The sequence below is a fragment of the Macadamia integrifolia genome, chromosome 4, assembly GCF_013358625.1.
Source record: "Macadamia integrifolia cultivar HAES 741 chromosome 4, SCU_Mint_v3, whole genome shotgun sequence".
Lineage (NCBI taxonomy): Eukaryota > Viridiplantae > Streptophyta > Magnoliopsida > Proteales > Proteaceae > Macadamia > Macadamia integrifolia.
The window spans coordinates 6,971,899-6,993,891 of NC_056560.1; the positions used below are offsets into that span (position 1 = coordinate 6,971,899).

Here is a 21,993-nt window from a genome sequence, read left to right on the forward strand (position 1 = left end):
TTTTAGTCTAAACCTATTAATTCCTCCATTTACATGCAATCTTCAATTAAATACATTCTCGGGGTAAAGTTACGTAGTTTTCGTCCCTCAGACCTTGCACATGCGGGAGCCTTATGCACTTGGTATGCGTTGTTCAACAATGACGAGTTTGCAAAATTTCTTTGTACCATATTTTGAGCAACCCATTCCATGATCCTGCAAAATTCTTGCTAGAACAGGTTGTATCAAGAACAAATTTGGTATATGTATTTTAGCTTCCATTCATTCTAGCAGATGATATTAGGGGCCTTCCTTTTGGTATGAGACTTTTTAATAGCCCATGGAGCATCTGTTGTAGGCTCATCAAGTGGGCCTCCATAGGCCCAGTTTTCTTAGGGGCCTCCCTTTAGATATGGGACCCATCCCCGTGGGCGTCAGAGTGAATTTTTTCCATTCAACTCTTACGACAGTTTGATGCTTTACGGATGTGGCGCCATTTTGTTGGTGTTTGGTCCCTTTCATGAGGCATGGATCCAAACTAAAAGCCTCTGGATAAATTTAAGAGTCCACAAGGCCCTGTTTGTCTGTGGGAGTATGGAATGAGATCAACTGTGGGAGTATGGAATGAGATCTATTGCTCGGGTGAAAGATAGGATTGAAAAGTGACTTTTAAAAACCATCCCCCACACCTTTTGAAAGTTAATGATTTCATGTTTGGGAATGAGTGGAATGTTAATTTGTTAAATTCATTACTCCCTATTTTCTTAACTAATACGAGCATTCAAATTCCTATTTCTGATAAAAAGGACAAATGGTGGTGCCACCTCTCAAAACATGGATCTTTTTCCACTTAAATAGTTGTCAAATTTCTCAAATCTAATATTTTTACTAACTCCAGTGGATCCTCAAACAGGTGTACCTGCATCATTCCATGCTCGCACTGGTGGCTCTATCTATAGAAGCTCAAAATCCACCCCAAATTTAAACTTTTTTTTTTTTTTTGAAAATAGCACATGAAGGAATCCCCACTAAGACATTCTAAAAAAGTGGGTGGATATTGACCCTATTTGCAGTTTGTGCCACAACCAACATGAGAATACTTGGCATGGTTTCTTCTCTTGTGAATTCTCAAAAAGGATATGGGTTGCTGGTCCATTAGGCCTTAAAACTGAATTATTAAATGGTTCTTCATTTTCAAATTTAATCATGTTTTTCTTTAACTCTAACACCATCCCTTCAAATAATTTGGATTTCTTTTTCAGTGTTTTTATTATTATGTGTTACTATATTTGGAAACATAGGAACCAAGTCTCCTTTGGACATGCTAAACCCAATCCGTATGTCATACTACAACAGGTAGAGTACTGGATCTCTAATGGCATCCCCATACACTCTGATGAGCAACAAGTGATCATACATAACCCTACACCTACCCAGACATTAACACTCCCTTGTTTTCAATAAAAAAGTTCTAATTTGCATAGGGTTCACTGATAACACCAAAAACATTTCTAGTTGGGTTGTTTCGCTTATAACCGAAGGGACGTGTATCTTATTTATGCTAATTATATGATGACAGGCAAGCATCTTGAGGCGACAACAAGGAGCATACTATATGGGATGAACCAAGATAGGGGAAAAGGATGAGAGATAGACGAAATCTAGAGCGATCAAGGGAGTTGGAGAATCTCATGTCTACTGACAACACAAACTTATGGCCATGGAACGCAATACCACTCTTCTTGGAAACTGCAGATGTTTTGTTTAAATCGAAATTTTGTTACAAAAGCAACAATGACCTAGTTTTCTTGGTCAAAGCCTTAACCCACAGGGCTATGAACTTGAAAACACTAATTAGGGATCCTAATATCTTGATGGACACTTATTTTAGTAGTTAATAAATTTTCTTTTATTTTGATTAAAAAAAAAAAAGACTTTTCTATTCTAATGGCAATGCAAATGTCTAGTGTTTTTTTTTTTTTTTTGGGATGAAAAGGAAAATATTAATTAAAACCATAATAGGGAATACACATTATTATAAGATAATCGGTGGGGAATAGAGGTTCTCCTTATGAGAACCCAAAAAGCTAGCATTTTTAAGAAATTAATTACATCTTCATTAGGAAGTTAGAGATGGAAGTTAAGTTTATTCAGAAAATTCTGAATATCCCAAAAAAAGAAGAAATTTAGGTGCTATGGTTAGTCAAAAATTTTTGTAGAGCCTCAGAATCGATCCAAATGTCCTCATGTTGCTAGCCTTCCTCTTTTGCATGTTTCACCCCGTGAGCAACCCTCGAAGGTATGTTTCATCGGTGCTTCTTGCCATGAGATAAGAAGCTTTAAATAAATCAACATTATTTAAAGCTAATCAATGACACCCACACAAATAATGGTTGATGGGGGTCCAGGTGGGGGTAAAAGGGGAAAGGGGTCTCATGGATTGAGATCATCTGGGTGGGTTTATTGATATTTCTTGTTTGAGCAGTCCATTGATTAACCGAATGAAGAATCATATGGGGGATTAGGTCTATCCTGTTTAAAAAGCGCAACATTCCTATGATTCCACATATAATAGCAAAAAATAATAAATTATCAAAAAAAAAAAAAAATTGGTAAAATGTCATGTGGAACAGAATGAAAGAAGTACAAGAGAACCATTGAAAAGGAAGCTTCAATGAAAGCTTCAGGTCTTAGACTCAGTGGGCAAGCTGTCCAAATCCATTTAGTGAACTCACAATGAAGAAAAATATATATGAGTAATAGATTCTTGCTTGTCATGATACAATCCACAGATTGGATCAATCTCCTTTCATTTCCCTAGGATATCCATTGTAGGAACCCTCTATGTGCCACACTCTCTAGAGAAAAACCTTGAATTTCAGGTGAAGTTTGAATTTCCATAGAGAAAGCAACTAGTGAGAGAAAAGAGATAAATATGCAGACCTGTTTGTAGCTAAATTAGCATATAAAAATTTATCAGCCAACTTGGTTGTGAAAATCCCTGTTTTAAAGAGATTACAATACTAAATATCTTGATGAAAGGAAATAGAAATTTTCTGAATGTGGGTGACAACATGGGGTGGAAGAATTATAGATAATAAAGTATTATTTCAGGTATTATTAAAGATAAATTACTCAAATAGGTTAAAGAAAGAGGAACGGATCTTTGAATAAGATAATCAGTAATGGTAGGTATCCAAGAATCATCCCAAAATAGAGTATTCCTACCATTTTCAATTTTTATAAAAACCAGCTTTTGAAGAGTTTGGAGAATACTAACAATGCTCTCCCAAGAAATGGATCATTTTCCTTTTAGTGTATTCTTGTGGGAAATGGATGGCTTAGAGAAATATTTGGAAGTAGAACCTTGACCCTTAAAAGAATCATTTTCATTAAGTAAATCCCAACCCAACTTAAGGAGGAGAGCAAGGTTTTGGGTTTTAGAACTTCTGATACCTAAACCACCCTGAGAATTAGGTTTGCAAATTTTGTGCCATTCAATGAGGGGGAATTTTTTGAAGAATCAGTGTCACCATTCCAGAAATGTAGATAGGTCAAATCCAATTTCTTGCAAATAACTTTAGGAAAAGCAAAACAAGACATCAAATATGATGGAACCGACGCGAGTGCAGATTAGATTAGGACCAGTCAGCTAACAAAAGAGAGTAGATTTGCTTTCCACATACCAAGTTTGTTTTGAACTCTTTTCACAATGGGAAGAAAATTTGTCCTTTTGGCTCTTTGGTAAAATAATTTAGTTCTCAAATAAACCGAGTTCGAGTTCGATTTCATTTCATCAATTCCAAGACAATGATAGTGGGAAATTTTAGTCCTATGGTCAACATTGGAACTAAAAGCAACACCACTCTTATCCAAGTTAATGCAAGGCCGGGTATGTCAGAAAATAGATCAATGATGCATTAATAGTTGATACATCCTCAACCGAGGCCCAATAAAAGAGAAAAGTATCATCTACAAAAAACAGATGAGACATATCTGGAGCCTGCCTAGCAATTTTTATTCTTTTAAAAAGATTGAGGTCACGATAAATCAACATAAGTCTAGGCTACAGTAAGGATGTGAATTTGTAACCGAAACTATTTATCAAAATCGAACCGGTCCATTACACCAAAATCACAAAACCGTTTAGTAAATGGTGCGATTATGGTTTCAAGTTTCAGGCCGATCGGCTAAACGGGTTGGGTTGGTTTTAACTGCGAAACCCGTTGGTTTCAAACCGAATTGAAACCGTTTAAACCATTTAAACTGTTTAAACCGATCCGACTAATCCGTATAACAAATAAATAAAGCATGGACAGAAAAAACAAGGGCAGAATCAATATATCACTTCCAAAAATATAACCCTAAGTAAAGCGATTGGAATGAAATGGATTTGAGACATCTCGTGTTCCCTACTTCCCTTTCCATGGTTTGAACCCATAGTTTTCTCAATCAAGTACGTACGATTAATCTATTAGTTAAAAGATAACTAAACAATCTTCATTCAATTCTTCCCATCTTCTTTCTTCTTCTTCCCAAACTCTAATCTAAGGATATGATGATTCATTCATCTCTTTCATTTGCATGGCCTTGAGAATTAGGAACTTGGGTTTATGAGTTTATAAAAGGATGCTCGGGAAGATGAAAAGGATCTTGGGTTATAAATCAAGTGACACTGGAGAATGGCCATGCAAAGAAATAACACTAGATTATCAAATTAAGGCATACCATCATCAATATAGAATCTCTTACTTGTGGTTGTCAATTATTTTTGGATAAGCTTATGATCTTCAGTTTAGAAATGGTTGCAACTTATAACAAACCGATTATGAACCGTTTCCGTTTACTAGATGGTCACGGTTTTAGAAAGTGGAACCGTTTAGTAAATGATGCGGTTATGATTTTAGTCAAATAAATATGAACCAAACCGATCTGCACCTTTTAAACCAAAACCAAACCGACTAACACCCCCAGGCTACAGGGTTCCATGGCTAAGACAAATAGGAATGGACTTAATGGGCAACCCTTACCAATACTCCTAGAGGGAGTTCAAATAAATTGAAAGAGGATCCTCTCAGTTTAATAGAGAAGGAGGATGAGGTCATTTGGAGGGGAAACTAGATCTCCCAATTTATTGCTAGACCCCAAGAAGTCAAAGAGACCCTTGATCAATCCACATTTGAGTTTATCATAAGCCTTGGACATGTCTAACTTGATGGCCATAAACCCAGTCTTACCGTTAGTGTGTTTCAAGTAATGAAAAATTTCCTAGGCAATGATAATGTTATCAGAAACTTGCATTCTATGGATAAAAGCAGATTGGTATGCAAATGTCTAATTGATTCAATAGGAAGAGGGAGAGAAACAGAGTATTGCGGAGTATATAAAGTAGATTTTTCCTTTCTAGGAACAATGCAAAAATCCCACCAATTTGGCAAGACTTTCAAAGGGGTTGAACGGGAGAAATAAGTACAACTTTTCTATTTCTAATAAATAAAAAAAAGGGTTGCATTAGATACCTCAATTTTCTATCGAAATGGAAAAATAAGTATAACTTTTCCATTCCTTTACTCCTACTTCATCAAAATCCCTCTAAACAAACAAGGCCTATAGAACTATATTTCGTAGGACTAATGCCATTAATGAATAAGGAATATCAAGACTATAGATTTAGTTACCAGTATTGATATTAGATTGGTAGATATCGATCTAATTCCAATTTGGATTAGATCAGATCAGACTGGTGTATATCCATCATTTTTTCCCTAAAAAAAAAAAAAAAAAAATCTTTACGATTTACACCTGAGATACTTGTAATCGATATGGATCAGTCAGATATCAATATTGATCGAGATGATACAACTGATATAGCCTATCCAGTACTGATACTTGAAACCATGATCAGGGTCCATCCTCTAGACTTTTTCTTTTCCTTCTTACTGTTGAATGGGTGAAAATACTCTTCTAATTTTTCAAGAAAGGATTATTATAGAGTGAAACCAGTTTGGACCCCTCTTATATAAATAGATTACTTTGAACTTCAAATTAGGCTGGACAGTTCCAGGTCGTAGAAAACCATAAAAGCCAAATTGATTTCAAACTCTTTTATGACCTAGGTGGTCCATGACACGACTGACCAAAGACTATATACCATGTTACATTCCTTTCTTCATGTGCTACATCAAAACCTTATTATATAAAAAATAAAATAAATAAATAAATTAGCATCCATTTAATAACTCTCTTATCCATCTATAGTTAATAAATAAAGGCAACTAGTAAATAGCATCCATTTAATAACTCTCTTATCCATCTATAGTTAAAAACATAAAAACAAATGGGGTTGATGGATAAAATAAAGCAATTCAAAGTAAGAAATTGAAGGGGTGGGGGATTAGAACACCAATTTGAATGTCCTAGCTTTTGATGAGCATAAAATCTTTACACTTTCCATGAATTTCAAAGGACCACTACTTAGAAAAAAGACCCTGTTTGAGATTTTAAATGTAACCGTAAGCATACGGATCAATGTAGCTACGGGTCGAACTCAGGGAGAGCAGCCACTTTATTTTTTTTTTCTTTTAATAATGCGAAAATAAACCTATTAATGGTTGTGATCTAATTCTAACTACCGTCCTAAACATATGTATCTAAAATAACGTCCTAACCATTCGTCATCTAAGAATTTAAAGACACAAATCACGCAATTAAAATTAAATAAATAAATAAGTGAAAATAAACAACCCACGCAATTAAAAAAAATAAAGGAAAAAAAATACTGACATAAAAATAAAGTAAAAAAAAGGGGAGAAAACTAGAGAAAGACTCACAAGTAGATTTCTCTATTTAGCCCGAGGGATGCATCATAATATGAGCTTCCCTACTTGACCAGAGAGTCACTCTTACAAGGGTTACTTTACTTAGCTTTAGGGAAAGGGAGACAATTCAAATAAAAACAATAAATTGATGATTCTATGGCTAGGAGGGGCAAAGCCAACACATACACTAGTTATAAACCTTGGGGGAAAGGGATAACAATAATGTAACGACTGAAATTAAAATCCTAAATTAAGAAAGAAAGGATAGTCAGAAGAGAAAATGAGAAGGGGGAGAGAAGACTACTGAGGGAGCCTACTTACTTGAACTTGAAAGCTTGGGTGATTTGAGATACTATCAGTACTAAAAATCAGATCTGGAATAAACCAAATATGAAATTTCTAGTATTAGAGAAAACAAATCTTAAAAAAAACTGAACTTAAAAAAAAAAGATGCTCCACGGCTCGTGATCTTGTCACCTAGATCTAATCCTAGAGCTATAACTTTAAAAATTATAACTCAATTGCATAGATCATAAACATAAAAGGTTGAATAAGAATAAAAGAGTGCTTGCATTAATTGACATAAAAAAAAAAACTATTACAAAAGTGATTAAAGCAAAAATAAAGAAGAACCAAAACTAAAGAGAGTGAGAGAGGGAGAAAAAGAAGAAAACTAAGCATAAACTAGAAAATAAAATAAGGAGAATAATAAATAGGAGGGGGGAGGAAGGGGCTTTTATAGGGTTTTTTTCTTACTTCCTTCATTCTATAAACCTTCTTTAAGAAAAGAAAGAAAACAAAATAAAATAAAATCTTGGTAAAAATCCTCATTCTCTGAGATATTGTATGAGGAAAGAGAGAATCTGTTTTCAAAATTAATAAATTCTATTCCTTCCTTGCTATATTAACCAATATCTTGCAATCTTGATTAAATCATAAATGAATCTCTGCATAGCATCTTTAAGATCTTGTGAGGTAGCAAGGAGAGAGAATAATCTTCAAGATTTTATAGGAGAGAGAATGTGGTACCAATGAGTGGGTCCCACCTTTGGATTGGTTTTTGATTCACTTTAAACACTTTCTCTTGTAGACTTGGAAATTGAAAAAAAAACAAGAAAAAATAAAAGTAGTATTATCCAAAGTGGGGCAATATGTACACTTATATCCCTAAGATTTCACACATTATTGTTCTCATCAGATTCCCCCAGACTTAGGGCCCGTTTGGTATCGTTCTAAAAAAACGTTTCTGGAGTTTTTTCGTTCTATTGGAACGAAAAAACGGAATCTTCTGTTTGGTGCACTTATGGTCCGTTTCTGTTTTTTTGGAACGAAAAGTGAAAAAAAAACTGAAAAAACGAGATTTGACGGAACTCCATTTTGGAGTTCCGTCTTCCCAGTTTCGTTCCATTTAAAAAAAAAAAAAAAAAATTTCCCGATAAAAATCTGAAATTTTAAAACACCATTTTTTCGTTTAAAAACTGCGTTTTGACACAGAAACTGAAATTTTCGTTTTTGAAACGAAACGGCGTTTCTGGAACAGAAACGATACCAAACAGGCCCTTGGCTTTATACGAGAAAAAGATGAAACAGCTGGCTCCGGATACAGTTTTGGGCGGGAGAAAAATCGTGAATCAGAACCACTTCACTTCTTTTACCCTTTCTTCTTCTTCTTCTTTTATCTCTCCGGCGCAACCAACGTAGGAGAAATACAGAAAGATTTAAGGGGATAAAAATGGAGGAACAGAGAAAAGAAAAGAAGGAACGGAGAGAAGAGGAAACGCGGATGTCTGCTAGGACGGAATCGCCGAATCTTCCAAATGAAATCAAAGATGAAATATTCTTGAATTTACCTGTGACGAGTCTATTGCGATTCAGGTGCGTAATCAGAGACTACTCTCGATTTTATAGCCCTAATTTCATTAAGATGCACTTAAACCGACAGATTGAGAAGGACAATGGTTCTACTATCATCGTTTCTACTGTTTCCAAGATATATAAAGTAAATATCGATGAATTTCGCTCCCCAATCCAACTTGATTTCCCTCATCGGAATCCCACCTGCTTAACCCCAATTGTAGTGGTAGGTTCTTGTAATGGATTGCTGTGCTTAACCCATAGAGGATTGTACGAAGACACTGTGTATGTATGGAATCCTGCTACAGGAGATTACATGCAATTGCCAGAACATATTAACAATGGAAGTCTCTACATACGAATGTTTGGGTTTGGTTATGACCATGTTTCTGGTAAATTCAAGGTGCTGGCAATTTCACATCTTGCAGAGAAGAGGCCTGGCCTCCGTAAAGTTGAAGCCTCTGTGTATACAATGGGGACAAGCTCCTGGAGAAGCATTGGAGAAATTCAGTACCCTCGTTGGGACCCAAAACCGCAGGTGTTTGGTGGTTGTCCCCATTGGGTTGTGCCTCCTTTGAAGTCTGTTGTTTCATTTAATGTTGGAGATGAGAAATTCAAGGAAATTCCATTGCCCCCTGTCTATAATTCTGCGAAAACAGCGAACTTGACTTCAATGGGAGGCTGCCTTTCTATGTTTTGTTGTCAAACTTTCCCAGATCGTTATGAATTATGGGTGAAGGTGGATGATGTATCAGGGAATACTGCTTGGACCAAACAGCTCTCCCTTAACGTGACTAACATACCTGGAGATAGTTGCATGTTTGGACTCCGAGAAATAAAGTTATATGGCTTCAAAAACGGTCGGGTTTTACTGCGGCATGATGGGCCAGCTTTGTTTGACCCAGTGAGTAGTGACGTTAGATCTCTGCATCTTCCTGGTGCCCAGAAGGAATTTAATGTTTATTCTTATATCGAGAGCCTTGCTATGGTCACTTTTGAATAAATAAAAGGTGTGCTCCAGAACTCATAAGAAGGATTAAAGAATTGCAGGTGGCGATACGGACTTTCTTTAGCCTGTTTTAGTAGTTGCAGTTGAAGATAAATTTGAACTTAGCTATATGGTACTTAAAACTCTAAAATGTGTTTCTTTCTGCATGTTAATGAGCTTCCTAGAGATATTAAACGGTTCCTGATTCATGGACAGATCTGGTTTTGAATATCATATTTTGATGTTAATTTTTTTTCTTCCCTTATTGTTTTTTGCTTGTTTCTTTCTGGGTGTCTTTGAATTTGTTCTCTGCAGGCAGATTGATGTGCTTCAGTGGTTTGAAAGAAAAAAGATCAAAATAATTGTTTAGGGAGATATTTGTTAAAGCTTCATGTTGTCATATTACACATGCTACAGTCGGATTCAAAGAACAAACACTACATAAGTCAGCTAGAACAATTAAGAAAAAATGAGCTAAACACTGAAATAACTCAACTTTAAACTTTGCAATTTGCATTTTTTGAAAAGTACAATTTTTATAATGCAGAATACACTATGTGGTGAGGACATTATTCTAAGATTTAGGACTTATCAGTAGATGACCAGCATTATGTGTAGCTATTTTATCTTGTTGTAATTTTATTTTTATTTAGTGTCCAAAATTATGTATTAATGTTGTAAGGGAGATATAGGAAGTTATTTGCTGGAGAAGCAGTTATTCGGGAGTAGTTATTGCTGGAAAAGTTTTTATTTATTTATTTATTTATTTTTTATTGGAGTTACTCGTCTTTCTTCATTTTGGGTTTTTAAAGGCTGTATTTGGACAAGACAATGAAGGAATGGATTGAATGAATGAATGAATGAATGAATGAAAATAGAAACTCCTCCCCTCTTGCAGTGTGATTCTCTCTCTCCCTCTCAATTTCTCTCTTCTCCTCTTTCTTGACTTCTGTTCTCCCTACTCCCTCTTCCTCTTGCTCTACTTTTCTTTTCCCCTACTTCTCTCTCTGTTCCCTGCAAACCTTGGAGTGAATCCAATACTTCTCTCTCTGTTCCCTGCAAACCTTGGAGTGAATCCAAGCTCCCTTTTCTTCCCTAATTCTTCTCTTATAGGCTATCACCCTCTTTCTTTCCCTCTCCATATTACTTTTTTATCAGTCCCAGTTTTCCCAGTTTTGTCTAAATCTTAGCCTTAAACACTATGGAAATTCATCACTTAACAGCAAGGAGGCAGTGGGACAGCAAAGGAAGACTTATTCTAGGTTTCCCCAAATCTGTCCTACATCACTATGTAAACAGATTAACTCTATCAAAATTGCCATATAGGACTTCTTATTTTGGCTTCTAATCCTTGGTTGTGGGTGCAATTGCTCATGGAGTGCTAAACTTACTATTGCCCTCTCCAACAAGAAACTCGTGCCTTATCCCGACTTAATGAGGTCGGCTACATAGATCCATGCAAAACAAAGTAGGGAAAACTGAGGTCGAAACAAGAAATGGGGAATAAAGAGATGTTGAAATGAGGTATATGGGAAATGGGATGAGAAATTAATAATGAAAAATGAAAAAAATAAAAATAAAAATAAAATGAAATGAAGATTAAAGTAATAGGAAAGAGGCACAACCTAACAAGTCAAGATAATCTCAGCTAAATGGGGTGGGCTACATGAATCCTTGCCCTCCAATAGGCTCTATTTGAGGTCATACTTGGGGCAACACCAAGATTATGCATGTCATTCATCACAACTTCTCCTATAGTCATTTTAAGCCTGCTCCTTGCTCTTTTACCTCGAATCAGAATCAGAACACTCCTCCTTATTGGGGCGTCCCCAAGCTTCCCTTGAGTAAGTCCAGATTTGTATTTCAAGCAACTGTCTCTATTTCTCCAATGAGGGAGTTGGTATGTTGGTAGTTGGTAAGGTTTCCTTTGCTATCTATTTGGTATTGTTCCTAATGTTTTGCACTTGAGGGCTCATTAAGTTCTTTTTGGAATGACAATGAGGTCAGGGTCGAATCTGATATCGCTCTTCGAAACAGCATGATGCATGGCTGACTGGGCTAACCTTCCACAGGCTTTGGGCCCCAAAACGAAAATAATGTGAAAATTTAATATCCACATGAAGATAAGTGGTGGGGCAGGAATCCTTTCTACCTAATTCATATATTGTAGAAATAAAAAAAATTATTTAGTTCTCAAATTAGTTTGGCATACTGTCCATGTCATCATCTGACTATAGGTTAATTTGCAATCCAATGTGACTTTCCTATAAGTAAAATGTTTTGAAAGATGTTTGGAAAGTCATTTCCTTTTGAAGAACATAGATGAAGAAACGATTGTCTATATTACTCAAATAACTTTTGATGGGCCATTAAATTTGTTTAGATCTATAGAAGTTGCACTTTATTTAAAGGGTTTGTCTAAATGACATCTCTATAGGTGAATTTTGGTCATTGTAAAGAAAAAATTTATAGGACTGCCATATGACCGGCTATGATGTATGGTGCGAATGTTGGGAAATTAAGTATCATCATGTGTTTAACTCAGTGTAGCAGATATTAGGATGAGATGGATGTGTGGCAAAACTAGAAAGAATAAAGTAAAAATGATCATATTAGAGCTGATTTGGGAGTAACTCCGAACCTACAATACATGATAAGCTAAGAGAAAGTTATTTGAGGTGGCGTGGCCATGTTCAATGGAGGCTTTTGGATGCTCTAGTACGGAGGAGTGATTTAATTCAAATTAAAGGAACTAAAAGAGCCAAGGGAAGACCTTAAATGTCACTAGGAAAAGTGGTGAGGAAAGACAAGCATAGCTTAGGCCTTGTATCTAGTATGTAATGTAGAACCAATCCCCAACTTGGAAACTAGGGACTAATTCCACGGTAGGATCTTTCACTCATTGAATAATGAATCTTAAACTGAAAATAAAAGAAAATAGAAGAAGAGAGAAGAAAGGGTAAAGAAGAAAAAGATATGTTCAAGCCTCCCACTAGGGTTTCTACATCCCATAGAATTGTCTCTCACAGTGACGGCATAAAGCCATTTATTTTATATCAAAATCGTGTTTGTAAATCAGCCTTGTCCTTAATTTATAATGAAACCAGTAACAGCCTAAAATTTCTTAGTGACATCTCAATTTGGAAATAAATCATACCTGGAATTGTTTACAAAATAAAGAGTCTTACATTAGCAAATCTACTTAAAAATGGAATCTCCTAAGATCCTATTTAATGAAAGAAAATCCACTTTATTAAACTGAAAATAGAAACTATTATGAAAGAAAAAGAAATTCCAAAAGATCTTCCTTAATTTGTTCTCTGATTTATCTCCGTAATGCGAGCTGGCTTGGGGATCTTCTAAACATCTTTCTTCAAATCAGCACTTGATGACCAATACTTTCCCTAAAAAGTAGCACTATTAAAAGCTGTCAAACTCCTCCATGATTTGGCCATGGGGCCTACTTGAAATTCTTGAGAAATATTTTCCCTTAGAGCTGGATGATATCTCCAAATAATTCTGGGGATATTCTCTTTCAAACCAGCTGGCAATGACTATTATCTTTCCCCAGATAAAGCTGGTCAATATCTTTTACTGGGAAGAATTCATATCTCCTTGTGCAAATTGGATATCTACCCAAATTCCCTAAAAGAAGTCTTAGAGCCAATAGATAGCTTGACCTACATCAGTATGGCTGCCAATAGAGCTGATTGGAGGGCAAGGATCCATGTACCCGACCCCATAAATAGTTGGGATAAGGCTGAGTTATTGTCATAGTTATCACGACGCAAAGGCGAACCAAGGCGTTGGAGGGCTGTCTAATAGCTTAGGCGAGAAAGCGCCCACTTTAAGGCGTACAAGGCGACCAAGTGTTATTTTTTATTTTTCCTGTTTTATAACATTATTTAGTAAGTTACATACACCTGGTATCATAAAAAGTCAACATTAAGGCACATCAAGTCATTAAAAATCAACATTTAGCCACATCAAATCATAAAAAATCAAGGCTAAGTCACATTAAGTCATAAAAAATAGCATTTAGAGAAATGCTCTTGTTATATAATAAGTTTGACTGGTCAAATGATTTTATTTTTACATGAGACTTTTTGTATTAGGTATAACATAAAACTAGATTTCCAACAAGTCTAAGATTATTTAAATCTGAGTTGTAATGATAAAGTTATACTCCGGTCAAACTTATTTTAAAGTGTGAATGCTGTTAAAATCGCCTCAATGAAAAATAATTTTATGGATATAAAAAAAAAAGATTATTTTCTGGACTTTTGGTTTTTAACAATGTTTTAACTTGATAGGATTTATAAAATTTTCATAATTGAGAAAAACCCTAGCATTTAAAAGTTGAAAATCGCCCCTATAATCAAAATTCAGTTTTTGTTCTTGGACTAGGGGGTTGACTTTTTATCCTTTTGGAATTTGATTTTTAAAATATTTTTATTGGATTCAAATAGGAGGTATTTGCTTATTTATGAATAGTATCTTAAGTAAATGAAATTTGGCATAAATAAGTACCAAAACACAAGGCGACATGCAGTGCAATAAGGAGATTGTCACCTAGGCTCCAGGAAAACTGCCTGGACGCCAAGTTGTCGCCTTGGTGATGCCTTGACAACTATGGTTATTGTAACGTGATTGGTGCAGTAGTGATGCAGCATTCTGCTAGAAAGGATGAAGAAACCCAGTTCCTATGGGTTGGGTTGGTCTTGTTATACTATAAATCCAGTCTTGTTTGGTCAGTTTTCTTTTAGTTAGTTTCCTTTTTTGATTCGTTTCTTTTCTCAAGTAGTTTTTATTTTCAGTTTTTGTAGTCAATTTGGAAAACCTCCGATACAGTTTGTGATTGGGAGATTGGGTCAATCTTTGTTTCTATTTTCTACTTGTGTGTCTTTATAAAATTATGTAGGCCAATGGCCAAACCCAGTGATTTGATAATGGAATGAACTAAGGTTTAGTTTGAAGTGGAGGTTGGTGCTTCTCGTTTCTCTTTCTTTTCTCCCTTATTTCCTCTCTCATTTCTTTTAACGTGTTGTTTAGGTTGCTGTTCAGTGTTCACGGGTACTTTTCAGTCTTGGAACAACCACTTATTTTATCTTTCTTTTTCTCTTATTCTCTCTTACACCCACCACAAGCAAATCCTCTCATCAATCTGTATCAATTGGTATTATAGCTACTCTTGCTATGGGTCCTTACTATAGGTTTATTTTCTTCCATCAATTGGTATTATTTTTTTCCAAGAACTGGGCAATACAAGAGCGCTCACGAATAGTTACTGACCATCTTAACAAGTGTAGACGACTTCTGTAATTGTTAAGTTAGATGCCATAGTCCATGCTAGAACGTTTGGAAGCTTCCTTCGACAAGCTAATATCACTTGTTGGAACTGTGGGTGGATGAGCATGGAGACGATCTACCGATGATGGAGGATAAGGTGGCACCATTGATCGTTAAAATGAACTTTTGGAGGAGTATAAAATGCTTCTGATTGATTTCATGCTTCTAAGTTGCATCTTGGACAATGAGCTTCTTGTTGCTAATTTTTCCCATCAGAATGTTTTGCTAGAAAGGAGAAAGAAGACTAGATCTTGTGGCTTTTGGCTTGGCTGGTCTGGTCTAATTCTGAACTAGTTCTATAGTTTAGGCCTGACATGTGTACTTCTCATGCATTATTGTTTAAGCCAAATTTTGTTTGGATTTTCTTTCCTTATTCTTATTAATGTGGGTGGTGGCAGGACGGCGGCATTGCCAACTTATTCTTACGTCCTTCCATTGTAACTGCAGAACTGGATGAAGTTCATTTGAACCTATAATTGAATTTCCCCTTAGTTACTAGTTCCCAGCTGTTACAGTGGCATTCAGTTTCTATGGAGTGGGTTTTTAACTTTTAAAATGGTTTACTGTATAATGACAAGGGTTGGGGTTCTCTGGTCTGTTCCCCCCACATTGGAAACTTTTGAGGGGACTGTTTTGGACCGTAGGATTATAAACACTTATATATCCTTATTGTTGGTTTAGAATAAAAAAAGATACAATAATAAATTAGTATAAAACCATACCTATATCATATGGCATATCTTGAACAAATAAAAAACTAAGAAGCCCTCATTTCCTCCTTGACACGAGTCCTGAACCCTCAACTGCATCTATTGTTCCCATTTCCCCCTGTTCCCCCCCCCCCCACTGGATTCCCTGAATCCCTGACCTGCGTCTATTGTTCTAGGTGGTATTTGTCATCGTTGTATTCAAAGTTGGAAACCCCCATTTGGCGTCTGACCTGCAGAACCACCTTAATCCTAACCCTAACCCTCTTCATTTCTCCCATTTTCCCGGTTCCCTCTTCGTTTCCTAGTTCCCTCCCTATTACTCCACTCCTTTCTCGGTCAAACGAGCCCTAGCCACTGCTCCCTGCTACTGCTACTGCTACTGCTACTACTACCTCTGCGCCGGCACGCTGCTGATTTTGAGTCTCAGCCATTGTGGAGTCCAACACTTCCTCCTGGCTCCTATAACTCAGCTGATGTCCAATGCTCCCTCTCCAATTTAGCTATTAAGTCTTCCTCTCCCTCTCTGTATTCTTCTCTATCTCAAAGTACTCACCTTTAATAGCAGCAATAGGCACAATACACTCCCAACCCCAATTTCTGAACCTAGCCCTAACATCGTTGTCACTCCTTGATGTAGATACACCTGCATTTACTTGGTTGGACCAGCATGACCGGCTATGGAAGCCAAGGGCCAAGAAGAACCGGTCTAACCCAGGTTTTTGGTCCAACAAGGGTTGGAAGTAGTTTAGTTTAATATTAAGTCTTTTATTTTTTTCTCAAGTTTATTTTGGGTAGGATACATATGAAGTAGGAGTCAGTTTTAGTGTTAGAGTCTAAGTAAGAGTTTCATTATTTTCTTTTAAATATCTGCATTAACCCAATGTTTCAGTTTTAAAGTGAATTTAATTTTTAGATTAGTGAATTTGTGCGTGGTGTGTGATCCCCTTCCCCTTTTGTGCGATTTTCCCTCTTCTCCCTAAGGCTACTCCATCACTCCTCCGTTGAGCCCAAAACCATCAACCGCAAAAATCATGCTCCCACTTCATCCTCTAAAGTTGCTTTGACCATCTATTGATCGGTGTAACACTCCACTCATCCTGGGATATTTACGCTATTTACTTTTTATGGCCGATAGGAACGTCGCTGGAGGATCTTCGACGGGTGCTAGGTAATGGCCGAATTGTTGCCTTAGGGTAAATTTATGAATTTAATTATTTTATAATAAGTAGTGGGCTAATATATTAGCCATGAGTCAATTGAGAATAAATTAGGTTTATTGGGATTTGGTTTGGTTCTTTGGGGTTAACTATGATATGACCCACTTGGTTTATTTTTTTATATAAAAGGTGGATGATGGTATTTAGTGAAAGAGGGGAACGAATTTGGGTTTCTATCCTTTCTTCTTCTTGCCATAAACAAAGGGTTTAGGGTTTGAGAGAAAAAAGAAAAAGAAGGGTTTTGGGTGAGGATTTTTTTTTCTGTTACAATTTGGGTGAGGATTTGAAGACTAAAATTTAGGAGACAAGGAGGTAGGAGCAAAGATCTGAAGGGCTAAAGCTTTAAGGGAGAGAATTGATCTTCTAAGGGAGGTTTTCCTTCTCATGTTCTGGATTTTGGTTTTGTTTGGAAAGAAATTTTGAAGCAGGGAAGAGAAGGGGGGGGGGGGAGAGAGAGAGAGAGAGAGCCTCTCTCTTGTTTTAAAAAAATGAGAACAACAAAAGAGAAAATAGACCTTAATCATGGTTTATAAACACCTTTTAGGGACTGGGTTATAAATTCTATGGCCACCTAAATGAGTCTTATTATACATGAAATATGCTATTGTTATGGACCTATTTAACTGTTTTAGGAATTGATATATATATATATATATTTTAAATATGCTACTGTTTTTAGATCTATTCAACACGCTTATGCTGGAAATTTCTAGCGATGCTAGTAATATGGGATTCTTAATTAAAGCACATTATAAGGGCTGAACTGGGTATGCAATTATGGGAAAAACCAATTACATGTGAAATCGAAAACGATGCAAGTTTTAATTGACATATGTAATGTAGAAACGCAACCCTAAAAGCGATGCAGAAGGTAATGGAAAAACAAGAACAAAACAATGCATACAGGTTTACGAGGTTCGGCAAGATTGCCTTTGTCCTCGGTTAGATGAGATTTTGCTTCACTATCAATAAAGAATAGGGTTACAACGCTTGTTCTCACACCTCTCAAAATTGCTTGCAGATAAAGTAAACCTTGCTGCAAATGTATAGCAAATAACCCTAATACCGGAAAGTACAAAACCGCCCTCAAATAAATAATTCAAGCGGGGGGCTGCGCCCCTCCTACACCCCTTCTATGTAGGGGGACTGCCGTTCTGTTCTGTCGAGGGCCTGCACCAGTACTCTCTGGATTAAACTGCGACTAAAATACAAGACAACTCTACACCAACATGAAATGGGACCACAAGAATGGTGGGAAATCATGCTGAGAACATATATACATACGTTAATGTACGTTCCAATGATTTCGAACATAAAGGTATTAAAATGTAAACTAGAATGAAATCTTAAGCTTTGATTCATGCCAATATAGGAAACTCTATCTTGATTGAACTGGTTAATAGTCGGATCTTGGTTCTTGCAAGCTGTATCTGTGAGTGAAAATTTGGCCACCATCTTCTTTTATTCTTATGTCATGTTTTAATGCCTAAAATAATGAAGTGCCTTAGATGGAATGTGATACATTGTTATGGTTAATATGTGATGATGGTACTATGCATGATTTCCATAAGATTATGATTCTTTAATATGATAATTTATAATGGAATATTGTATGGCAATGTATGATGGAATATTATATGATGTTATTCTATGTGATGAATGACATATAATGCAATTGAATGAAGGGGTACGATATGGAAGGAATAAAAGGAATGATGAATGAATGTAGACCAGACCTGTGATTGCCACCCATTTCTATTTAGGGGATAAGTACTGGATGAGACGCAAAGTAAATTCCTCGCTTGGCCCGCGGGAATGCCAGGTTCGCCACCGGATGCCCCGGTGCTTGGGTGACTAGGAAGAGATGTTTCGTTGCCTTCCAGAGGGAATGCCTAGGGATGCCGGCTGGAGGGCCTGATGCTTCATTGATTGGGACATTGATGATTATGTTGATGTATTTCCACACTGGCTAGTGTGATGAGGCATATGTGGCAGCCGTTGATAACGGCATGTCCTCACCTATTTGTTGGCAATGTGGCACTTCACTATGATGACTTAACTTATGAATTCTAATTGTTCATATGGTAATATTTTTCCTGTTTCATGATATGGTTCATACATTTTTTTTTGGGGGTGTGGTTGCCATATTTTCCCTCACTGGGCTTCATTTTTTTTGCAGGCCCCGTGCATGTAGAATGTTGCTGAGCAAAGTGCGTACTTGGTGATCGGGGCCAGCAGCGTTCTGTTCCTGAGGATTAGGGACTCATTGGCATTCCTTTTTGACCTATTAAGTAGTTTTGTAGAAACCAGTACCATGTGATATTTTGAAATTCCATGTAAATATGTAGATAGGAATTTATCTAGATGTAAAAACTTGGTCTATACTTATTTTCTTGTGTAAATAGATTGCCTCCACAGATAGTAATTCAAAACTCTTTAAATACAACCATTTTGAAATTCCATATTCTTGATATTGTCTTTCTTTGAATGTATGTTTGGACTGGGACCTGTTTCCCAAATGAAGGTATTATTTCAGGTATCAAAGCCCCTTCGGGAACGACTTTCCAAAATTTAAGACATTGTTGTGATCCTATAGCAGGTAAGTAAAGTATTTCTTTCTCCTTTGCTGGACCGTTGCAACCCCTCTCCTACCAAGGTGTGCTCATATTATATGTTTGTATGCTATAGCTCAATTTTATATTGACAATGTGCTGCCCCAGATCAAAGAGAAGAAGATAATTGCACTAAAACCTTTTGTTGATCAGCTTGGTAAGTCATGGATGTCATAGCTTAGACTTGGATTAAATTTTTGCTCATTTGTGGGACGATGATAATCAATGTTTATGCTCTTTTCAGGTATGATAATGTTCTGCTGGAAATCAACCGCCTAAGGTGCAGAGTGAATTATCATGCTCTGAAACTCCTACCTGAGATTGACCAGATAACTGAACAGTGGGCATCAAGAATGAGAAATTGCACGGGCAGCTCAAACCCCTATATGTGACATTCAGATGCTATCCTTTTCAAATTAATCTCACCCCTTACCTGTTTGCTGCGTTTGACCTGGTAATGCATGATTTTCCTCAGCAGGGCTCTTCATTTGAGGTTTGAGAAGGGCATGGTTGGTTTTTCATTCTGCGATTTTGTTGGGACGCAAGTGGTAAAGGCTAAGATGGCGGGATTCAGAAAAAAGAATTGTCTTGTAGGTGCGAGGTAAGTTAAAGAGAGCTGGCTTCTGAAGTTCTGTTGTTGGTCTTGAACCAAAATGAAACATTGATGCACAGTATGTTCATTGTTCTTGTGGAATTTGGCATGTAGAATGGCTCCCATCTATGGCAACTGGCTCTGCAGAAGTGGAAGGAAAGTACCCCCTTGAGCCTGGGGAAGTGTCTGATTCTTCCAGCAATGGGCTATCCCAAGAAACTCAAATCTATGTTGCTTCTGGACGAGTTTATGGGGGATTAGAACCGGATGGCACCAATTAGGAATATGTTCCCGAATCTGGTAAGCTTATGGGGGATCAGAACTGGATGGCACCATTAGGAAATGTTCCCGAATCTGGTAAGCATTTTTCCAACTGATGTGCAATTCCTTTTAGTTTTTCCATCTTGAAGTTGCTTAACGACAGAATTGTGCCAGTTATATCCTTAAAAGCTTTAATATGCATGGAACTCAATTGTACCGATGCAAAAGAATTATGTGACAGGAGGTGAAGGTGGGATCCACCACTAGCGGGATTTGATCCCAGCCTCCCAGGTCAGGGCACTAATAAACCATTGACTTTACCATGTAACCAGCTGGCACCTTCTATGTCAAGAGGCTTGAATCGCATTAAGGTTCTGTTTGTTTCAATGTGAAATGCCCAGAAGTAAAATGAAAGGGAAATATTTCAAATCTCAAAAAAAAAAAAAAAAAAGAAAGCCCTAGTTCTTCGGTATTGAATAGTGGGCAATTCCCTTATTATTACTTCTGATGAAACAGTCTGTAGTTAAATGTTTTGCATCCATTTTTTGACTTCAACCTATTTTCTGTTGAAATAAATGGAGCTTAAATCTGAAATAAAGACGGATAAAATGTTCATGGTTCTGTTCCTTTCATGAAGAGAACGTACTCATGAGCCAAGAAGTCGGGGATAATGCTAGTGAAAGGCATTTTAACCTAGTCATGTTGCTAATTTTGATTCGGATGATTGGGGAAGGACTCAGGGAGGGTGACTTGGTTGAATTTTCTTGTAGTTGATGATTCATTCTGCAGAGTTATGAAAGGTTACAAAGGAAGGGTTGGCGAGCCAAGAGGAATTAGATGGCCTCAGGAATCATGTGATGAGCTTGGCAGCCCCTGATTTCTTGTTCTGCTTGAAATCAGATGACTCAGGAGGTAACTTTGGCAATTTGGTCGTTGGGGCTCACAGGTACATGGGGCACAGACAGAAGTCCATCAAACCAGACAAGGGTCTCATGTCAAAGGAGTTTCAGGATCCTACATGGATTGGGCCACCCTTATGGAGGATGCCATTGTCACACACCATACACGTACTGGATTGCCAGAAGAGACTTTTCCCAACTATGATCTCTGTGAGAACCCTATAACTCCATGCATGTGCAAAGCATGAGCATTTAGGGTATAATGATGCTAGAAGCCTGAGTTTCAGAAGAGAAACTCTCTCAGGGGCATGCTCCCCAAGAATTTATTGGTTGATGCAAAGAAAGATCAGTGTTCTTCCCCAGGAAAATATGAAGACTCACTACAAAGAATGTCAATGCAAGGAATTTCACGATTGTATATACCGACCTGCTAAAGTTAGTTTCTTTTTTTTATCTTTTCATGTAGGATTTGTCAAATTATCTCTCCTGTATAAAATTGAAACATTTAAACGTAGTTACTGTTTTTATGTATTGTGGCTTCTTATTCAAACTATACTGTATCTTTTTCAAATGATCTGTAACCATAGAACCACCTTAATGGGATTTCTGTCTGGGACACCCAGCTAACCTTGGATGACCTTCAAACTTATGATCTTCAAGGATCATCCTCTGCTGATGCTTTTATTCAACGATGATGAATTTAATGTTTTACTG

The 21,993-nt window shown here is 36.8% G+C and overlaps 1 protein-coding gene across 4 annotated transcripts; it reads left to right on the forward strand.

Annotated features, from left to right (window-relative positions):
* Window positions 1-8,397: 8,397 nt before the first annotated feature.
* LOC122077055 (F-box/kelch-repeat protein At3g06240-like) lies at window positions 8,398-21,824 on the forward strand. Of its 4 annotated transcripts, none has more exons than XM_042642817.1 (5): window positions 8,398-9,661; window positions 18,601-18,999; window positions 19,095-19,684; window positions 19,772-20,128; window positions 20,234-21,824. In XM_042642817.1, exon 1 carries the CDS (start codon window positions 8,530-8,532, stop codon window positions 9,652-9,654), a length of 1,125 nt encoding a protein of 374 aa, XP_042498751.1. In that variant the 5' UTR covers window positions 8,398-8,529; the 3' UTR covers window positions 9,655-9,661; window positions 18,601-18,999; window positions 19,095-19,684; window positions 19,772-20,128; window positions 20,234-21,824. The 4 variants fall into 4 exon arrangements, with proteins under 4 accessions (XP_042498751.1, XP_042498753.1, XP_042498752.1 ...); XM_042642819.1 differs by lacking the exon at window positions 18,601-18,999 and having other exon boundaries at window positions 19,772-19,915; window positions 20,003-20,128; XM_042642818.1 differs by lacking the exon at window positions 18,601-18,999 and having other exon boundaries at window positions 19,772-19,915; window positions 20,006-20,128.
* Window positions 21,825-21,993: the final 169 nt, after the last annotated feature.